Raw genomic sequence first — 16,408 nt, 5'->3', positions numbered from 1 at the left:
GAGTCCGAGTGCCAGATAGAGATATGGAAATCGGCCTTAGATCAACCCGTCTCTGCTCCCCAACTCTGACACGTGTTGTCCGGCCAAAGGGGGTTCAACGGAGTTCATTCCAGCCCATCAATCGATGGATGGCCATGGTTCTTGCATAGTTGGAGAAACTAGTAACTAGTGCCGGGCTGGACCTGGCCGAGCCCTATTCCTCGACTAGTTAAATGCAACTTAGCTTTTTTTGCGAGCAGCGGCTTCGTCTGCGCACGAACAACGCATTTTTGTGCTTGTCATGCCGGTAATGACTGCAACAACAACAACAACAACAGCAACTATATATACTGTACTATATGCCAGAACAAACAACAAACAACAACAGAAACAAGAGCGAAGCGAAACATGCTACCGCTTTGGAGTTGTGGAGCTGCCAGCCCGCCCCAACTGATCCATGAAAGTCAACCGAGCGCGTCCACATCCATCCACAGCCAAAGTCACCTCCCCAACCATAACCACACTGAGGAAATAAAATTTAATTAGCATTGAACTTGAAAATTATTAATTCAAGAAGGTATTTAAACTAGCCTATCTGCTGGTATGTTTCCGGAAATAATTCTCAACTGATTCGCACAGAAAAGCGCCTAATCAACATCTTGTTACTAAACATTAGAAAGCACACTTAGAAAGCAACGGAAATTATAAAGAAATATCTTAGTTACGTAATATTAATTCAATTGTCAATTGTTTCTCTCAGTGCACTTCCATGAGTTCTACTTGGCCGACCAGTGCGACGTCAGCAGAGAAGTATTCCTTTGTTGTTGTTATGCTTTTCAAATTCCTTTGTGGCATTAAATGTAATGAAAAGAGCTCTGGAAAATGCCCCAAGAAAAGAGCAGAATGGGGCAGAGTCAGGGAGACAGAGAAAGATCGGCAGACTCGTCGCCATAATTATAATGGCTGGCTGACATGAAAGCAAGAGTGTGGTGCAACCAAGTGCGGGCGACGGGTCCACAGATCGAGGTCCGAGGTGGCAGGATTATGCCCCGCGAGTTCCTCAATCAGATTCGCTAAATGCTTAAGAGGGTTGAGCTTCCAGCGGTCTGCAGGGGAGCTTAGGCTCGCCCCTCTCAGGGGTCTTAGCCCTTATTAATCTGGTAGCAAGCTGTGAAGTGTGCCCTCATATTTAACTGCATAATTGATAATTAAAAAGTAGTTTCATTTAATTATTAAAGAGAAACAACTTATAATTGCCGGCTTTCGGATTATAACGTTCACTTATTGATTTATGGAAGCATTAAAGTGTAAATTTCATAACATGCGGGCTGCATTTATTTTGTTTTTAAGAATTACTTACAAGTCGTATGATTTTACGCCTCCTTCTTATAAGTTCTCCGCCATTTGCATTTGTAATTAACTTGTCAGGGGGATTCTCGGTGATTGATTTGCAAAAGTTCTCCCCCAAATCAGCTTAGAAATTACAACCAGCTCATGGTGTTTAATAAGACTCTGGGAATGGACACCGAGTGCGTTACATAAGCCCTCCTTCGGCACCTTGGCATTTCCCACGCTGCTCCCGTAATATATCACTCACTCACTCCGATTCTGGCCGCCGCCCTTCCACGTAGTTGAAGTTGGTAGTGGAACCCCGGCAGATCTATTCTTAATTGTATTAAATCGGCTACTGGTATTTTCATGTGTAAACAAATGTTTTACCTAAGCCTCGTCGCCCCCAAAGGGTTCGGCCAGAAAAGTCGAATCATCTTCTGGCCAGGTCCGAACCTCCAGGGCTAACCAAATGAGCTGTGGTTGTTATTGTATTCCCGGGACTTTGACGGAATCTCAGCTTCTGTTTTCCGCCTCTGTTTCTGCCTTTTCATCGTAATTATCAACTTGAAAAAGCGCTCATTACTCCTCGGTTCGGAAGAAACAGATCCGAGGTGGAAACTGAAAAGAGAGAAGGTTGCCAACTAATCATTGTTAGAAAGTGAAGCTACCTGTTGTCTCGCCCCTGTAAACGGGTTACACGAGGCCGAGTTGGAGTCCCGGCCAAATATGTTAGCAGCAGACCAGATTGAAGACTTCTTGTTGTCTCATCAATGTGTGGCTTCCACTTCCAGCGGAATGAAATGACTGTGGTCAGTTCAGATCTTAAAGAAATACTTAAACTAGCTGAAATGAACCCTTATAATCCCTGTTACCACAGCAGCAACCCTTCTGAAAAGCAACTATAAATTTTAACAAGATTTGTGTTGAGCCAGGCACTTGCCTCGCATAAATCAAATCCAATTTAATGGGCAAGTACCCCCAAAGCCTGGTTAAACAATTCAATTTGGCAAACCCTTAAGCACTTCAACCACCAAAAAATAGATCACAGCTTGATAATCCAGACTTCCACTTTAAAAATCAATTGAATTGCCCGCAGTGGCATAAATCAATAGAACTTAATGCCTGCGAGTGAATCCCACGCTCTCGCGCTAGATACTTTTTATAGATCCAGCTAACGGTCGCTCGGGGAACTCCCCTGGGACAGGAAGTGCTTGGTCAACTCAAAAATAACACACTCACACACAACCGGAATGACAAGCAGGCGGCAAAGGATGCAGATGCAGATGTGGGTAGTTGAACGTCACGTGCGTCTTTAATTGATTTTTGGCCAGGCGATTTGCATGGGAACTAATGGACGCCGTTTCCCAGAACAGAACCGAGGGGCTCGGCTACTAATTAACCCGCCAGCGACAACAAATATTGTGTTAATAACCATAAATTGAGGCCGAGCCTTAACCCCTTGTCGGCCATTCGATTTGCATAGAATGCGAACCGAAAACCGCCCCATTGTCTCCGGATCTCCAGCTCCAGCTCTCCATGTTATAGAACATTCCTGGAAGGCACTGGAGCTGAACCAGAACCCAATGCAAATACAACATTTATTTATTTTCGTTTAGTTGCACGCGTTAATTTATGCCAGCAAGCCAAGACTTTGGATTTTCCCATTCCGCGGCAACCACATCCGAAAATTATACAATAAAATGTAAAGTAAACTCGCTGCCTCTGCCTCTGGAATTGTTATTGCCAATGGACACTTATACAGGCAGCTGGGCCGCGATCAAAACCACAGGAAAGTGCAGTGTCCAATCCGAACCTCGTCAATCTGCCACGGAATATCGCAGAGGAGGGGGAACAGTCCCATCGACATGTAGACACATATCGAAGACCTGACAGACAGACAGACACTCCCGTCCAAAACGGAAGCAGTTAAGCTTTGAATAATTTATGAAAAATCACCAGGCCCCGAGAGAGGTGCCAAAGTGGCATATCAATTTGGCGAAGGGGAGTGAATAAGAACTTGTCTTTAACCCTTTTTATAAACGTATTCTATATACCATTTTTAACGGAAGCTGTTGAGAGATACCTATTCAACACATAACATTTAAAACAATTAGTTATATTCTATATATTCCATAGAATTTACTTTGATTTTAAATTCATTTAAGAGGCTAGGGGACTCTGCCCAGTAGCCACCAAATCAATCACTCTTCCATCAAAATTAATATGCCACTGACAATTTATCCACTGTTTGTGCCTGTCGCACAGTGAAGCCCCGAATATGGAATTGGGGATGGACTCCAAGCCTGTGGTGTGGCCACTTCCTAATTTGGTTCCGCTATTGGTTGTCGCATTTGTCTTTTTCCCCTCGTAAATTTATTATTTAATGTGCTGCTGCCGTTGGTTGGGTGTGTGGAATGCCAAGTGCCAAATGCAACGGTCATCGCTTTGTATGCCAAATGCAAATTACCAACACTTAATAGCAGGTGGAGAGCCAGGCTCTCTAGAGGAACGGAAAACAGTGAAAGAAAATGAAATTGAGCCATAACGGATGTCGGTTCTACGCTGTCCAGATTTGGGGGAGGCACTTCCTTTCGGGCGTGGCGGTGTGACCAGCGAGCTGACCTTCAGGCCAAATTATCTGGCGGCCGGCTTTCTATTTCTAAGCTCATCTGCATACGTTTGTTGGGGCAATTAACGAGCCGAGCAGGAACACCGAACGGCGAACAGTTTACGTCGATCTAAGCACTAAATTAGCTCGCTTAGCCTGGGAATCGCTGGCGGAGATTGTGTTTGGAGCAGCCGCAGAGGAATGCTCGCATACCGGAGCCCCGACTTCCGCCTGGCTTTGGGAAATGGGAGCGGGAAAGAATGCGACCGGCATGGAATTCAGATTCACCCTGCTTTGCGAATCCATCCACTACGCAACGCTCGGGCTGTGGGAATGGGTCATGGTGTGGATGGGATGCCACCAGAGTGGGTTATGTCTCACCAACTTGACGGTGCTGGTGCTGGTGCTGCTGTGGGTGCTGCCAATTGCCCGTGATGGATCCGGCCAAGGAATGCAGCCAGAGCGGAGCAATTTATGTTCTGGCCCTGACAACATGTCACTAGCTCCGTTAGACTCCATTTGAGTAATTGGCATTCCAAGCGAGGTCGAGGCCGTTTCCAGCTGATCTAAGATCTAGCAAAGTTAACAACCTACATGGTTGTGGAGGAATCATAGCTGTATGAATTTTACAAAATCTGACATGTAAAATATTTCAGGCATTATTTGCATTCTTATATTTAACATACATATAATTATAATTTTGTATTTATTTATTTATATGTATTTATTTATTTAGTAGAATTCAATTCCTGGATTAAACTCTAATTAATAATGTTCCTACCTTAGAAATCGCTTCTTATCCAGCCTCACCTGATGTGTAAATGTCACATTTAATTTTGGAATAATAAATATGTATATAAACACGCTTAACACAAACTCATCTAATTTTGTGAAGCTTGCATTCCCGTCTTATGCAAATCGCAAATTCCAGCTTCTCCCGCCATTAATTAACAACTCTGAGCACACCCATGGCCCGGGCTATCACTTGACGGAGTCCGCGAATATGGCTTAATGTACGCCAATGCAGTTTGTTTACCTACAAACATACACACGTAGTATATGCACAGGCAATGAACTCTGTGGCGTTTTGAACAAAAGACTTAGGCAACGAACTCGCCCGAGTGGGGGTGAGTGCCATGGGGGGAGGGGTAAGGGGAACAAAGCGGCGTCGAGTGGAGCGTAGGGGAATGCCAAAACTGGTTTGGCCAAACGATAAACGCAATTCCCTAGAGCCAGCCAGTGCAACGGATTTGAAGGCATCTATATCTACGCAGCGGCAGCCTCTCCTCCGCACCTCCCAGGCGGTGGCGGCGGCGGCAGGTTCCCAATGTTCGATATTGCTCCTTTTTCCCAGGCCCTGACAGGCGCAAACGTGTTCACAGACTCGGGTGAGTCATCCGCTCCCGATGGCGGTGCCTGGCACCGAGGTTGCGGTGATGCCCAACAGGTAGGAGAATTTCACAAGATTCTGCATGTCTTCGACTAGACGTTCTTAGGTATCGATTCGATTTGGCGGATTTCATTTGGGCCTGTCTCCTCTTAGCTAATAGTTTCTTTTTTGAAGCGGATTTTAAGTGGTTTGATTGTCTGTGGATTTAAACATTTAGAAAATGCATCTCTAAATGACAAATCTTAGACAGAATTCGTATTTTGTAAGCAAAGCAATTTCAAAAGTATGCGAAATATTGCAATTGAATCTAAAAAAAACTCATATTTAATTAAATATAAAGTCATTAAACGAAACATAATTTAAGCCAAGTGTTTTTGTAGAAAGTTTTAAGCTTTTATGTTCATCCAAGTCTTTGTTTTACTTCCTATTAGCGCCTCGTTATGTGTGACTCTCGGAGGTTAATTAGATTGTCTATTTTGTAGATTTTTTTAGATCAAGATACGCACACAGACTCGTTGGAACGACCTTCTGGTGCCAAACCCCTCGGCTTGTCAAAAATCCCACATACTCTGCGACTAAAATATTTCACAACATTGTTCAAGTGCCAGATTCTTGAGCCCCTTTTGTCGCAATGTAAATTAAGAACACAGCCACAGACCATTTATGGTCCGGCCTGGCCCCAACCGAAGCGTACCCAAAGCTCTGGCTCAGCACAAACAGGTTTGCAATTAAACAACTAAAAAATTATTAAGCAAAATGGGTCTGAAATTAATTATTTATGCGCTCAAGATAGCCAGCCAGCGGAGCCCCCGGATGGAGAGCGAGCGAGAGGGATCCCAGCCAAGTGGGCGTCTCCAGTTCCGAGGAGCACTTACTTCCAAGAACCAAGACCCATAACTCCAACCGCGAGAGGCTCGCTGGATGAAGTGGAGTTCACAGTTCAGTGATCACTCCCCCTGGCGAGCAACGCGTGCCAACTGGGCAGCTGCAGGCGCTGTACCACCACTGACAGTGCTCGTAGCCAAAATGGAAAAAAGGAGAGATAAAAATGGTTAAAAGCTACAGACACCCCGATCGTCATACACGAGTTCACAGCTCCAACGGCCCGCATAAATTAGAGCCGCGATCAGGAGCAGCAGCAGCAGCAGCAGCAAGGCGCACATTCGCCTGGAGGTGCGACCCTGAGCAATTCTGCTGCACATTTTTTTTTTGACTTATTACCGGCCTCCGTCGACCGTGACATTTGTTGAAATTTGCTCAAAATACCAGAAAACAGTCCGATCAACTATGCTGGCTTCACTCTAGCTTGAAATGAGCTATACTTGCAGCTAGAACAAATAATTTACAATAACATTCAAGGAACAAGAGTATTAGGCGATGGTAAGGTCATCTGTGTAGTACAACCAAATGGAGGGCGGCGGCAGCTCCACATTGCTATCCTCGTCATCCGTCAGGCCGTTCTCGTCCAGAGTTTCATTCAGGTTCAGGACACTGCAGGCCTTACCCTTAAGGAGAAACAGCATCGTAATCTTAATGCAACTTGATCTTGTTGTTTACGATATAACTTACCCCGTTGGAGAACTTTCGCCACTCGTAGCTGCCGGCATGGTGATTGTAGCGCTGTTTGTACTTCTGCTGGATATCGTAGATGCTGTCCTCGTCACACACGGTCATGTACTGTGTCTTGGCGGTGAGTGTGTTCACAATCCGTATGAGCCGTGGTCGCCTGGTGACCATGCCTATGTGATAAAAGGGATCCTGGCTCCACATGGCGCCCTTGGTGCCACTAAACTCGGACACGGCCACCTCCAGAATGGGCGGAAAGAGAACTCTAGGCCGGCCAGTGCTGGGCGAGATCTCTGTTCGCGGTTCGCCATTCTCATGGAAGAAGTGCGTCAGATCCTTGCCAGCGAATGCTAACAGGTAGTCCAGGTTCTAAGGGAGTACCTTAAGGAAAATTTATCTAAAAGATAGCAAAGCAAAGCTAGCTTACGCGATTCCAGTGATCCAGTCGATCCCTCAGCATGGGGGTCAGATTGAAGACATTCGAGTGAATGATCACCCAGCAGTCGTCCTTCTGGTTGTGCGACACCACCTCATCCCGGAGATAGTATCGCAGACTATTAATCGGCTGCCCCATTTCACAGATTCACACTAAACTGAAGTGTAATTTGATTTCCCCAGCAAAACTGTCGCCTCGTGACTCGTCCCATTAATTCTGACTTTTCCAGCGGTGCCAACTGCTCATCGTCGTTGCCCGGGAGCGGGTCTTATCGTCAGACCTCCATCTAAGGGCCACCGCCTGGCAGGCCAATTAATTCCAGCTGCCGGAGCAGCCCGAGTTCCCATTCCTGGTCGGCTTTTCGGGATGCCATTGCATAATTGCCGCCAATTGTCAAGACGCCAGCCGTCACCGTTCTTGGCCCATCAATCGCTCGCCATAAATAGGAAAAATTAGATTAATGACCGATGGCATTTTTCGTCTAACCTCCGGGGTTACACACACTCGACGCACTCGGAAGACATTCTTATTGATGGGAACCTTGTCAGCGGAATTCGTGAGTGCTCTGCACTTTGAAATATGTATTTGCCTCCAGTTATTCTGAGATCATTGAGCTTTTTTAATGTGAATGGAAAGCATTTTAAAATTGTTCATCTTAATGGGTTGATTAATTGGGGATAATATTTAAAGTATTTAGAGTGTTGAACTCTCGATAGTGTATTGGTTACTATATATTTTTAGGCATTCTTTCGAGCAAAGGAGTCTAAAAATAAATTAAGTAAATGGGTACCTTATACATTTAAATTACTCTTGTAGTCATTATATGTTTTTCCTCCTGACAGTCATTGAAGTATTCCTCAGCTGTTGGGCCTAAAAGGGTTCGAAACGAAAATTCAAAGTAGATTCCGTCGAGGGGTTTCAGTTTCCTTTGGGTCCATGGCCTGACCTCTGAACCCGACCGGTGGCTCTAGGTTTCCAAAAGGTAACTAATGGACACACGTGATAAAATCAACTTCCGCAGGATTACAAAGCCGGCGATCTGGAGGTGGGTCGCTTGCGTTCCCTATTCACAGCTGCCACTCTCCGTCGCGCATGCGCAGACACAGGAGCCGAGGGATTTGCCATGGCAACTGGGCGGAGTTGGGCCAAACACAGGGGGCAGGGCCACCAAAGGAGTAAGCAGGGGTAGCCTGGTAGGATAGTGTCGAGTGGCATCTCATATTGCAAACCAATAAAGTGCTAAAAGGATTTACGGGTACTCAGTGTTTACTTTAATTGCCAGCCACGCGTCACTCTAAGTGGATTTTAATATTGGGCAAGGAGTGTTCCAGCAGCTGTTGGTGGATAGCCGCAGACACCATCCGTTGGCAATTATTTTGGGTTTGCCATTTGCGTTCTCTGTTTGTCCTTGCCACGAGAAAGCTGCATCCTTTTTGCCAATGCCAAATGGCAACAGCAGGACCGGTAATAAGAGCCGCAAAACATGGCAATTTATCACGCAACTCTTTGTGTGATATAAGGGGCATAGTCTGGCTTTATGAGCTGTAAAAAGCAAACTCCAATATCTGAGTTCAATATAATGGAAGAGCATTGTGCTTCACATTTTATTTCATAATAAAAAGTAATGTCTGTTTTGAGTAAAATACTGAAAGAAACATGATCTCAGTCTCAGACACTCTCCTTTAAACGAGTTTTTAGTCCGCATCACCTAAAACTAGGATACTTTTTTACACAATGTGTTAATATTATTCATTTGCTTAAAACAAACACCATTTTTGGTATTTAAATTGCCTTAAATAAACTTGTTCAACCCCTATTAAAATAGTGCTACATCGAATATCAAATTGTTGACAAATGCTACCCACAAACAGAAAGGGATACCAACTTCATAAATATCCAGAATGCTGCTGGAGGAACTAGGCTTGGCCGACCACTCAGCCCATTTGCATGGGTGAACAGTGGCCAGCAAGGACCTAGCGAGGGTGCGAGTCCTGCTAATTGCACCCAAGTCAACTGTGAAGCTGCACATATGTCGGCGAAAGGACAATGAGCTGCGGATGAGTTTTCTCATTTACAATTTGTTTGCTCGCCGCCTGGTTTTGATTTGTGAGGTTGTGGGATGGCAACAGCTGGTTGGCCATTTGACACGCCACTGCTGGCAGCGTGTACAGCTCCTGATCCTTGGCCAGGCAAGGAGTTGCTGGTGTCAGTGCCAGTGCAGCTGCAGCTGGCTTTGTGTCCCGAGTCCTTGGTTTTGGGTCAAGAATGCGTGTGGCAGGCGCAAGCGAGGAGCACAATGCTGGCGGGGTAAATAAACCATGGAAACGGGAAAGGCTGCGGGTTGAAAGCAACCCCAAACTCGAGTTGCAACCCCGAAGCACCACCGAACGTGCGTCACGCGCAGTCGCAACCGCTGTTACACGGCAGGAAAAAATTAGGTACCTAAAAGAATTTCTATAGAAGAGCTCTCTCTTCTCGGAAACATTTTTTCCCCCGAAGAAATCATTTTTACAGTGCAATTGCAGGGTCCCCTAATGGGACTCAATCTCCGCATCCAGACTCCAGCCCCGATCCGATCCTATCCGATCCGGATTCAGGTTCAGAGGCGAGGCCCCGTTACGAATCGAACAATGGCACATGCTTTTGAGAACCCATTAAGTGCATTGTGAAAATAAATAAAAACTAGCAGAAAAATACTTTGTTAATGTAAATGACAGGAAGTGTGCACTTGAGGGCCAGCATCGTCGCCATCCTCATCGTCCCCCAGAGGCTGCAATTAAATATATATAAAAAAACCAAACGGCACAAAACACTCGTTTTCCACAATGGCAAGTTCAGCGGAAAAAGTGTCACAAAAACGGACGCAGCTGCAGATATATTTTTAATTTCAGTTTTTTCTGATTTCTCATTCAAATTGCAATTGCAAATTGCCAATTGTAATCTGGATTGTGCGCAGTGCGTAGGCAAACGAGTTGTCCAGCTCTTAGATACTCGTATTTGTCAGATTGCCTTGACACCTTGACAAAGCGCGGCGCCAATTTATTTTAATTTCATGATTAACTGAGAGTGTGCATGCCATTTCCAGCTTCAGGTGGCTTTTCTTTCGTCGCTTAAATGGAATCTTGAGAAAATGTGGGCACAATTAGAATATTCTTTAATGATACTGACTGACTGAGTACGAACTCATTGGTTTCTTTATTGATGCAAAGAAGATAGGCTTATTTGTCTTAATCTTAAGAGCTACAAATATCACATTATCAAGCCTCCCCGTAAACAAGCAGTTCAGTTCTACATGAACTATATACTTTATTGATAGGTAGAGGTATTAACCTATGACAATAAACACTTTTAACAACTTCTAGTTTGACCTGCCCTCATTGTTAAAAGTATAATGCACTTTCAGCAGGCTCAGCATGCCTGGCACATAATTCTCTGTGGCTTCTCTTACCGCCAACAACGTTTCTCGTTTAACAATTAAGCACGACCACAGGGTGGCTTCATTATAGTTAGCACCCTGCGCGCAGACTCATTCGAGTATTGCTCGGAATTCAACAGCTGACACTCACTCTTATCCCTATACCGACCTTTGTCTATCGAAGGGTGTCTATCTCCGTGAGTTCTCGAGAATCATCAAAATTATTGTATAAACATGCAACTAATTGAAAAGTGTGCCGTAATTCATTAGAAGGCTAGATACAATCAGTCAGATCCCCCTACATTTAGCTGGCCAACTGTTATTATCCTAGACGGATCCCGGCAGGATCTCAACTAGTTGCTTTAGGGGGCGTTGTGGCTGTCAGGATTCGGTATTCCGTATGCTGTGCGAGGGTTGCTCCTCGGATCGCATTCCGCACAACTGTTCCTATTTGGTATTTACTTTCCCATGCGATCCGAGGCGATGCGCCTGCGCATAATATTTATTCAAATAACACTCGTAAAATTGCCAACATATGCGAAAAATAGATTGGTGTAGCTTATGTTACATCTGTAGGATACAATAAAACCCAACATCTGTTTGGCAGAGTCAACGCTTTCACGTGATTCTGTTCCCACGATGACAACTGAAATCTTGAGTTATTACAATCCTTACATATGCAATTATTGTGAAGTTTTAAGTTCTTTATAATTAAATCTAACTGAACTAGTTGCTCCCAACTAACATACATTTTTCATGACGTCTGCAGCCACTAATCTAGCTCTAATATGTGCATAAATATGCCTAAGTAATGTACAAAATATTCCTATTATTTTTCCATTTCAGCCTCGTTTGCTAACATTTCCCCCTACACAGTTCCCAATTAATTCCGTCCTAATTGAAACCATTGTTCTCCGGGTCATCGCTGAAAGGCCAGGTCCAATCATGGAGCTCATAACAGAACACAGCTGCGGAGGTAAAGTGTGTCCCAGCAATTAGTGGCCGACACCTTGGCGAAATCTGCATTCTGGCCATGCAAATGTCAGCTTAAAACTGCAATATGATTAGCCATTATTTTATGGCAACGATGGCTATGCTACAAGCAGTTTGTCATGCTGTGGCATGCAACATGCAGTTAGATTTGACTTTCGCATGGCATGTTGGAATGCACTTGGGGGCGGCCAAGCCCAGGCCCAGTTAACAGTTAGTTGGTACTTGGCAGTTGGTAGTTGCCAGTTGGCTGTTACCAACCTGCAGCAGACAAATGGCGGCAAAGTTAACAGACAACGAACGAACGAACGAACTCGTCATCGTTGCGACATTGCAAGGTCGCTCCCCAAACTTCCTGCCATTCATGGCACTTAATTGCTTGCATTGTTGCTGCTGTCACTGCACTGTTAAAAAAATTCCACAAAAATATATTCCGATTTTTTTTAAAAGCTGAAAATAGCTGGGAAGTTATAGAGCTTTTTACTGAGTATGATATGACCAATAAATAGAGTATTCCTTAATAATCTCAACAACTTGAACATATTTTTAAGCTATCTGATAAAATGGAAGCTAAATGGTAGCTCTAAAATTCTCTGTTACAATAGATTTTTTTCAATGTAAATTTTAGTAACTAGTTACATTAGTTTTCAGTGTCTCATTCTTTATTATCATCATATTTTTGTTGCAGTGCACCCATTGTTATCGCTGTTGTTCCTGTCGTACTTGCGGTTCCTCTTTGCCATTAAACAGAATTCCTTTTTGGCGTTTCACATTGTCGTCGTGGAGCAGTTGGCATATTTTATAATCGTCTCGACTGCATCCGCAACCGGTTCCCCGCCCCTGGCCGCCCTTTTTGGGCGATTCAATTAAGCCTTTCGCTCGCTTAGTTAATATGATTACCGTTATCGCTGTGCGAATGTTCTCTCCTCTGGTTCTTGCTCCGCCTCGAGTCTGCACTTCAAGTCCCCGAATTCTCGCAAAGGGCGGCTGGAGCGCTTTTGATGATGCGACTTTTAATTCGCTGCTCTGTAAATATTTTTATTGATATTTATTGAATTTTAAAACAAGTGCCAATTTGTGGGCAGTTTATTTTGGGCAGCAAATTGAAGATGTTAACAGCTCCGCTCAGTTCCCTTAAAGTGTTTTCTTGCAATACTTCGATTAAGTGAAGGAATTCATTTAGTGGGGAAATTAGTACAGTTTAAGTGGGAATATGAGGTAATAAAGAAGCATCAAAATAAAGTTCAAATATGTGATTAAGTAGCTAAAACTATATATACAATGTACTCCCTAAGAACCCTTTTTTTCTCCCACTATATTTCCATAAAGTTAACCATCTGCATTCAAAACTGTAATCATGAGCAGATATTTTCGACGCCACGCCGTCTGGTTAAGCCACCAGAAAACATCATGGAATCTTCTCCCACCAAATGGTTTGGTAACCAAAAACAAACACCGAACGATTGCTCGCAACATTTGTTTAAAGTGCCAAAAAGGGTGACGGGAAAAAGAAACACGCTCTCGCACATTGCAGACTAAACAAAGCGAAATGTTCGCCAAATGTGTATTATTTGTTTCTTTTTTTCCAACCAGCAGTGTTTGAGCACGCGCCAAATGGTTCAGCAATGATGATATGCCACCTCCACTCCGTTTTCCCTTCACACTTCACCTCCAGACTGGAATGGAATGCCAAATATAGTCTGTGGGATGCTGGGAGACCACACTCTGGACCAGCTGCTGATAGAGGCACTAACTTACTTCTAAATCCTGAATTTGTAGAAATAAATTTGCATACCACTTACTTTATAATAAGTACTTATGGAATGTTTTCTATAGAATCTAAGAAGACTAAGGGTTTGCTTTAATGTTCATATAAATAAAGATAGTTTAATTAGAATGAGAAATAGTTTATGTTTGCTTAGTATTTAAGAAACATAGTCTTTATCATCCAGAAATGAGTAAACTTTCCTAAATATCTTGTGTAGGGTATCACCTTGTTTATTCCAATTCATTTCATTGCCAAATCGGAAATCCCTAATCCCCCTTGGCACTTGTGGCCCCACACATTCGATATTGCACACTCATCGTCGGCTTCCACCTTCCCTATTCCCCCCTCTAAAGACTTTCGATTCAAAATTCATCATCGCGGAGGAGCCTGCGATAATCGATTCCATTGACTGGCTAAATTTATGCGCTGGTCCGCGCTTTGTGCGTCTTCTTGTTGGCTTTTCATCAAACTTTAGGTTTATGCGCGTGTTTATGTCAGGCCTTTTTTGTTGGCCACATTAATGAGACTTTTTTATTGCCGGCCAAATTTGGTAGCGGCCCGAAGGCTTTTTGCCAGCTCGTAAAATGCCGCCCATTGCTTTATGACCGCACCATCATCCATTACAATTGCCGGTGTCAAGTACGAAAACTGTTTGGCGACACCGGGAAAACCTGCCGCAAGACGCTGCCGCACTCTGCCCACTCGGCTCGCTCTGCTCGCTCTGGGGAAAAGCTCACATATATCGCTCTGGCAAATGGATCGCCGTCAGCCAGCAGCTTCCCATCGATAAGTTAAGTGTGCCTCGCTGGCTGTCTGGCTGTATGGCCTGTGTTTTTCGTTCGCTTCTCTCTGTTTGCCACATATGAAAAGCGAATTTTCTCCCCGAGCGAAAATGAAATAAAGAAAAAAAACTGTAAACGAAAACGTCGGAAAATTCGATGTCGATGTCGGGGTCGAGTGTGTGTGTTTGTGTGTGTGTGTGCGAGTGTTTGCGCTTGGTTTTTCTTTGGTCAAGTTTTCCTGCTGCCGGTTTCTGGTCGCCTGATACGAATATCGGAAAATTCCTTTGAGGATTTGCCACAAAGGCGGCAAAGCCGGAAAAGCCGCTGCGGCAAACCTTTGATGATTCTCCACACACTCATCGCATCCCTCTCGCGGCTGTGCTCTTGCTCGCTCTCCTCTTGGCATTTTCCGATAGTGTGACATCCATCCAGTTGCAACCCCCTCAAGAAGCCACCCCTCGCCGCTGTGTCGAGCGTCGTGGAAAATGTTTTATGTCCCCCCTCACCCGCCCCGTCCTCTGTTGCTCTCTCTCTTTCTTTATCTGCTCGAGTGCCGCTTCTTCCACGTACTTAATACTTTTTGACTTTTTGAGGGAAAAACATTTCCCGGGGCGAGCGAACGTGTGTATGTGCGAGAGAGCGAATGTGAGTGCTCCTAAGCGGTTTTCCCAGCTGCCGCCGTTCCTGCTTCTGTCTCTGCCTCAGCTCCTTCGTCTGCTTCTGCTTCTGCAACTGCGACTGCCTGCTGCTTCTCCCCTCGTTGCTGTTCGCCTGTTACATAATTCGCGTAATTTATTCAATTTTGAGAATTAATTTTTTATTCATTTCGCGGTCTCTTTCGGGGTCGCTCTTCGGATGCATTTTCCCAAATTTTATTTGGTGTTCTTGAAACACTTTATACAAAAACAATCAATGAACTAATATAATATGGAAATATTGAGTGTTGATATGGACCAACTCAAAGTAATAAAATAAAGACACTTAAACAGATTTCCTTTCTTATCTGATCGTGGCTATCACCTTAATTGTTCTGTATTTAAATTCAATTTAATTAAGTGCATTTAAATATAATAAGAACAAAAATCACTTAGGACCAAGAAAATATTTTAGAATATATTAACTTTAAATAATATCGAAGTATAATTTTGTTTTTTCTTGAAAACATTGTACTTAAGTAATATTTAATTAAATTTATATTGTATATAAAAAACATAAACAAAGCGCCATCTATCTCTGTGGGACAGCACCTAAGGTACTACATGTGGAAAGCACCATCTCTGGGGTACCTTCCGAAGCTTGAAAAGTAAGCGCAAATACCGTTTGGCGCTAGGTGCAATGGTGGTAATGGGCAGCACTGGCTAAAAGGTTCTAGCTAGTTAGAGATAGATGGCGCTTTGTTTCATTTTAAAATTTAAATTTAAATGAAAAATACTAAACAAAAAATACAAAACTTATCAATAAACAAAATTATTAACTATAAAATTTAAAAAATTAAACATAAAACAAATATATCGTCGTAGGGTATTATAATTTTAGTCATAAGCTTGTAACGCTGTGAAGGAGTCATTTCCGACCCTATAAATCATATATATTCTTGATCAGCATCAACAGCCCAGTCGATCCAGCCATGTCAGGTGAATAAATAAATTTTAAAAATTTTTCCAAAATTTCAAAATTTTATAAGGGCTTACATCATTAAAATTGTCAAAAATTGACAAAAATTTTAATTTTCTTAAATTTTAAACTGAATATGCAGAATTATTAACCTACCGAAAACTAACATAGGACCCCTTTCCGAATTAAAATATTTGTTTTTTTAGCATAGTTATGAGTTTTTTAAAATTTGATTTGTCGAACAAATTTTCATATAAAAATATGGGCAAATATCGATTTAAGGAATGCGAGTATTTTCATCTATGTTATGATCAATTTCCGATATGATCCTATAATTCAACTGCCAACAGCAAGGGTGTATAGACTTCTAAGGGATATATTTATTTTCGATTCAGAAAAATAAATAAAATCAGGGATCCTGTAATTTGTAACTTAAGAAATCTAATATTTACCCACTGATTGCAGAGCGGTGAACCTTGCCACCTTCAGCATATTATTTATGGCATTTACCAGTCGAATCTTCTTCAG

General features: G+C 43.2%; 1 protein-coding gene across 1 annotated transcript; it reads right to left on the bottom strand.

The window, feature by feature from the left end:
* Nucleotides 1-6,595: 6,595 nt before the first annotated feature.
* Nucleotides 6,596-7,539, bottom strand: LOC110185986 (cytochrome b5 domain-containing protein 1). The gene is made up of 3 exons (XM_020955009.2): nucleotides 7,303-7,539; nucleotides 6,879-7,244; nucleotides 6,596-6,814 (listed from the first exon to the last, which is right to left on the bottom strand). Exons 1-3 carry the CDS (start codon nucleotides 7,447-7,449, stop codon nucleotides 6,680-6,682), a joined length of 648 nt encoding a protein of 215 aa, XP_020810668.2. The 5' UTR covers nucleotides 7,450-7,539; the 3' UTR covers nucleotides 6,596-6,679.
* Nucleotides 7,540-16,408: the final 8,869 nt, after the last annotated feature.

Source organism: Drosophila serrata, unplaced genomic scaffold, assembly GCF_035046125.1.
Source record: "Drosophila serrata isolate PLE 108 unplaced genomic scaffold, ASM3504612v1 contig_245, whole genome shotgun sequence".
Taxonomy (NCBI): Eukaryota; Metazoa; Arthropoda; class Insecta; order Diptera; family Drosophilidae; genus Drosophila; species Drosophila serrata.
This window is presented reverse-complemented; position numbering and strand designations above follow the sequence as displayed.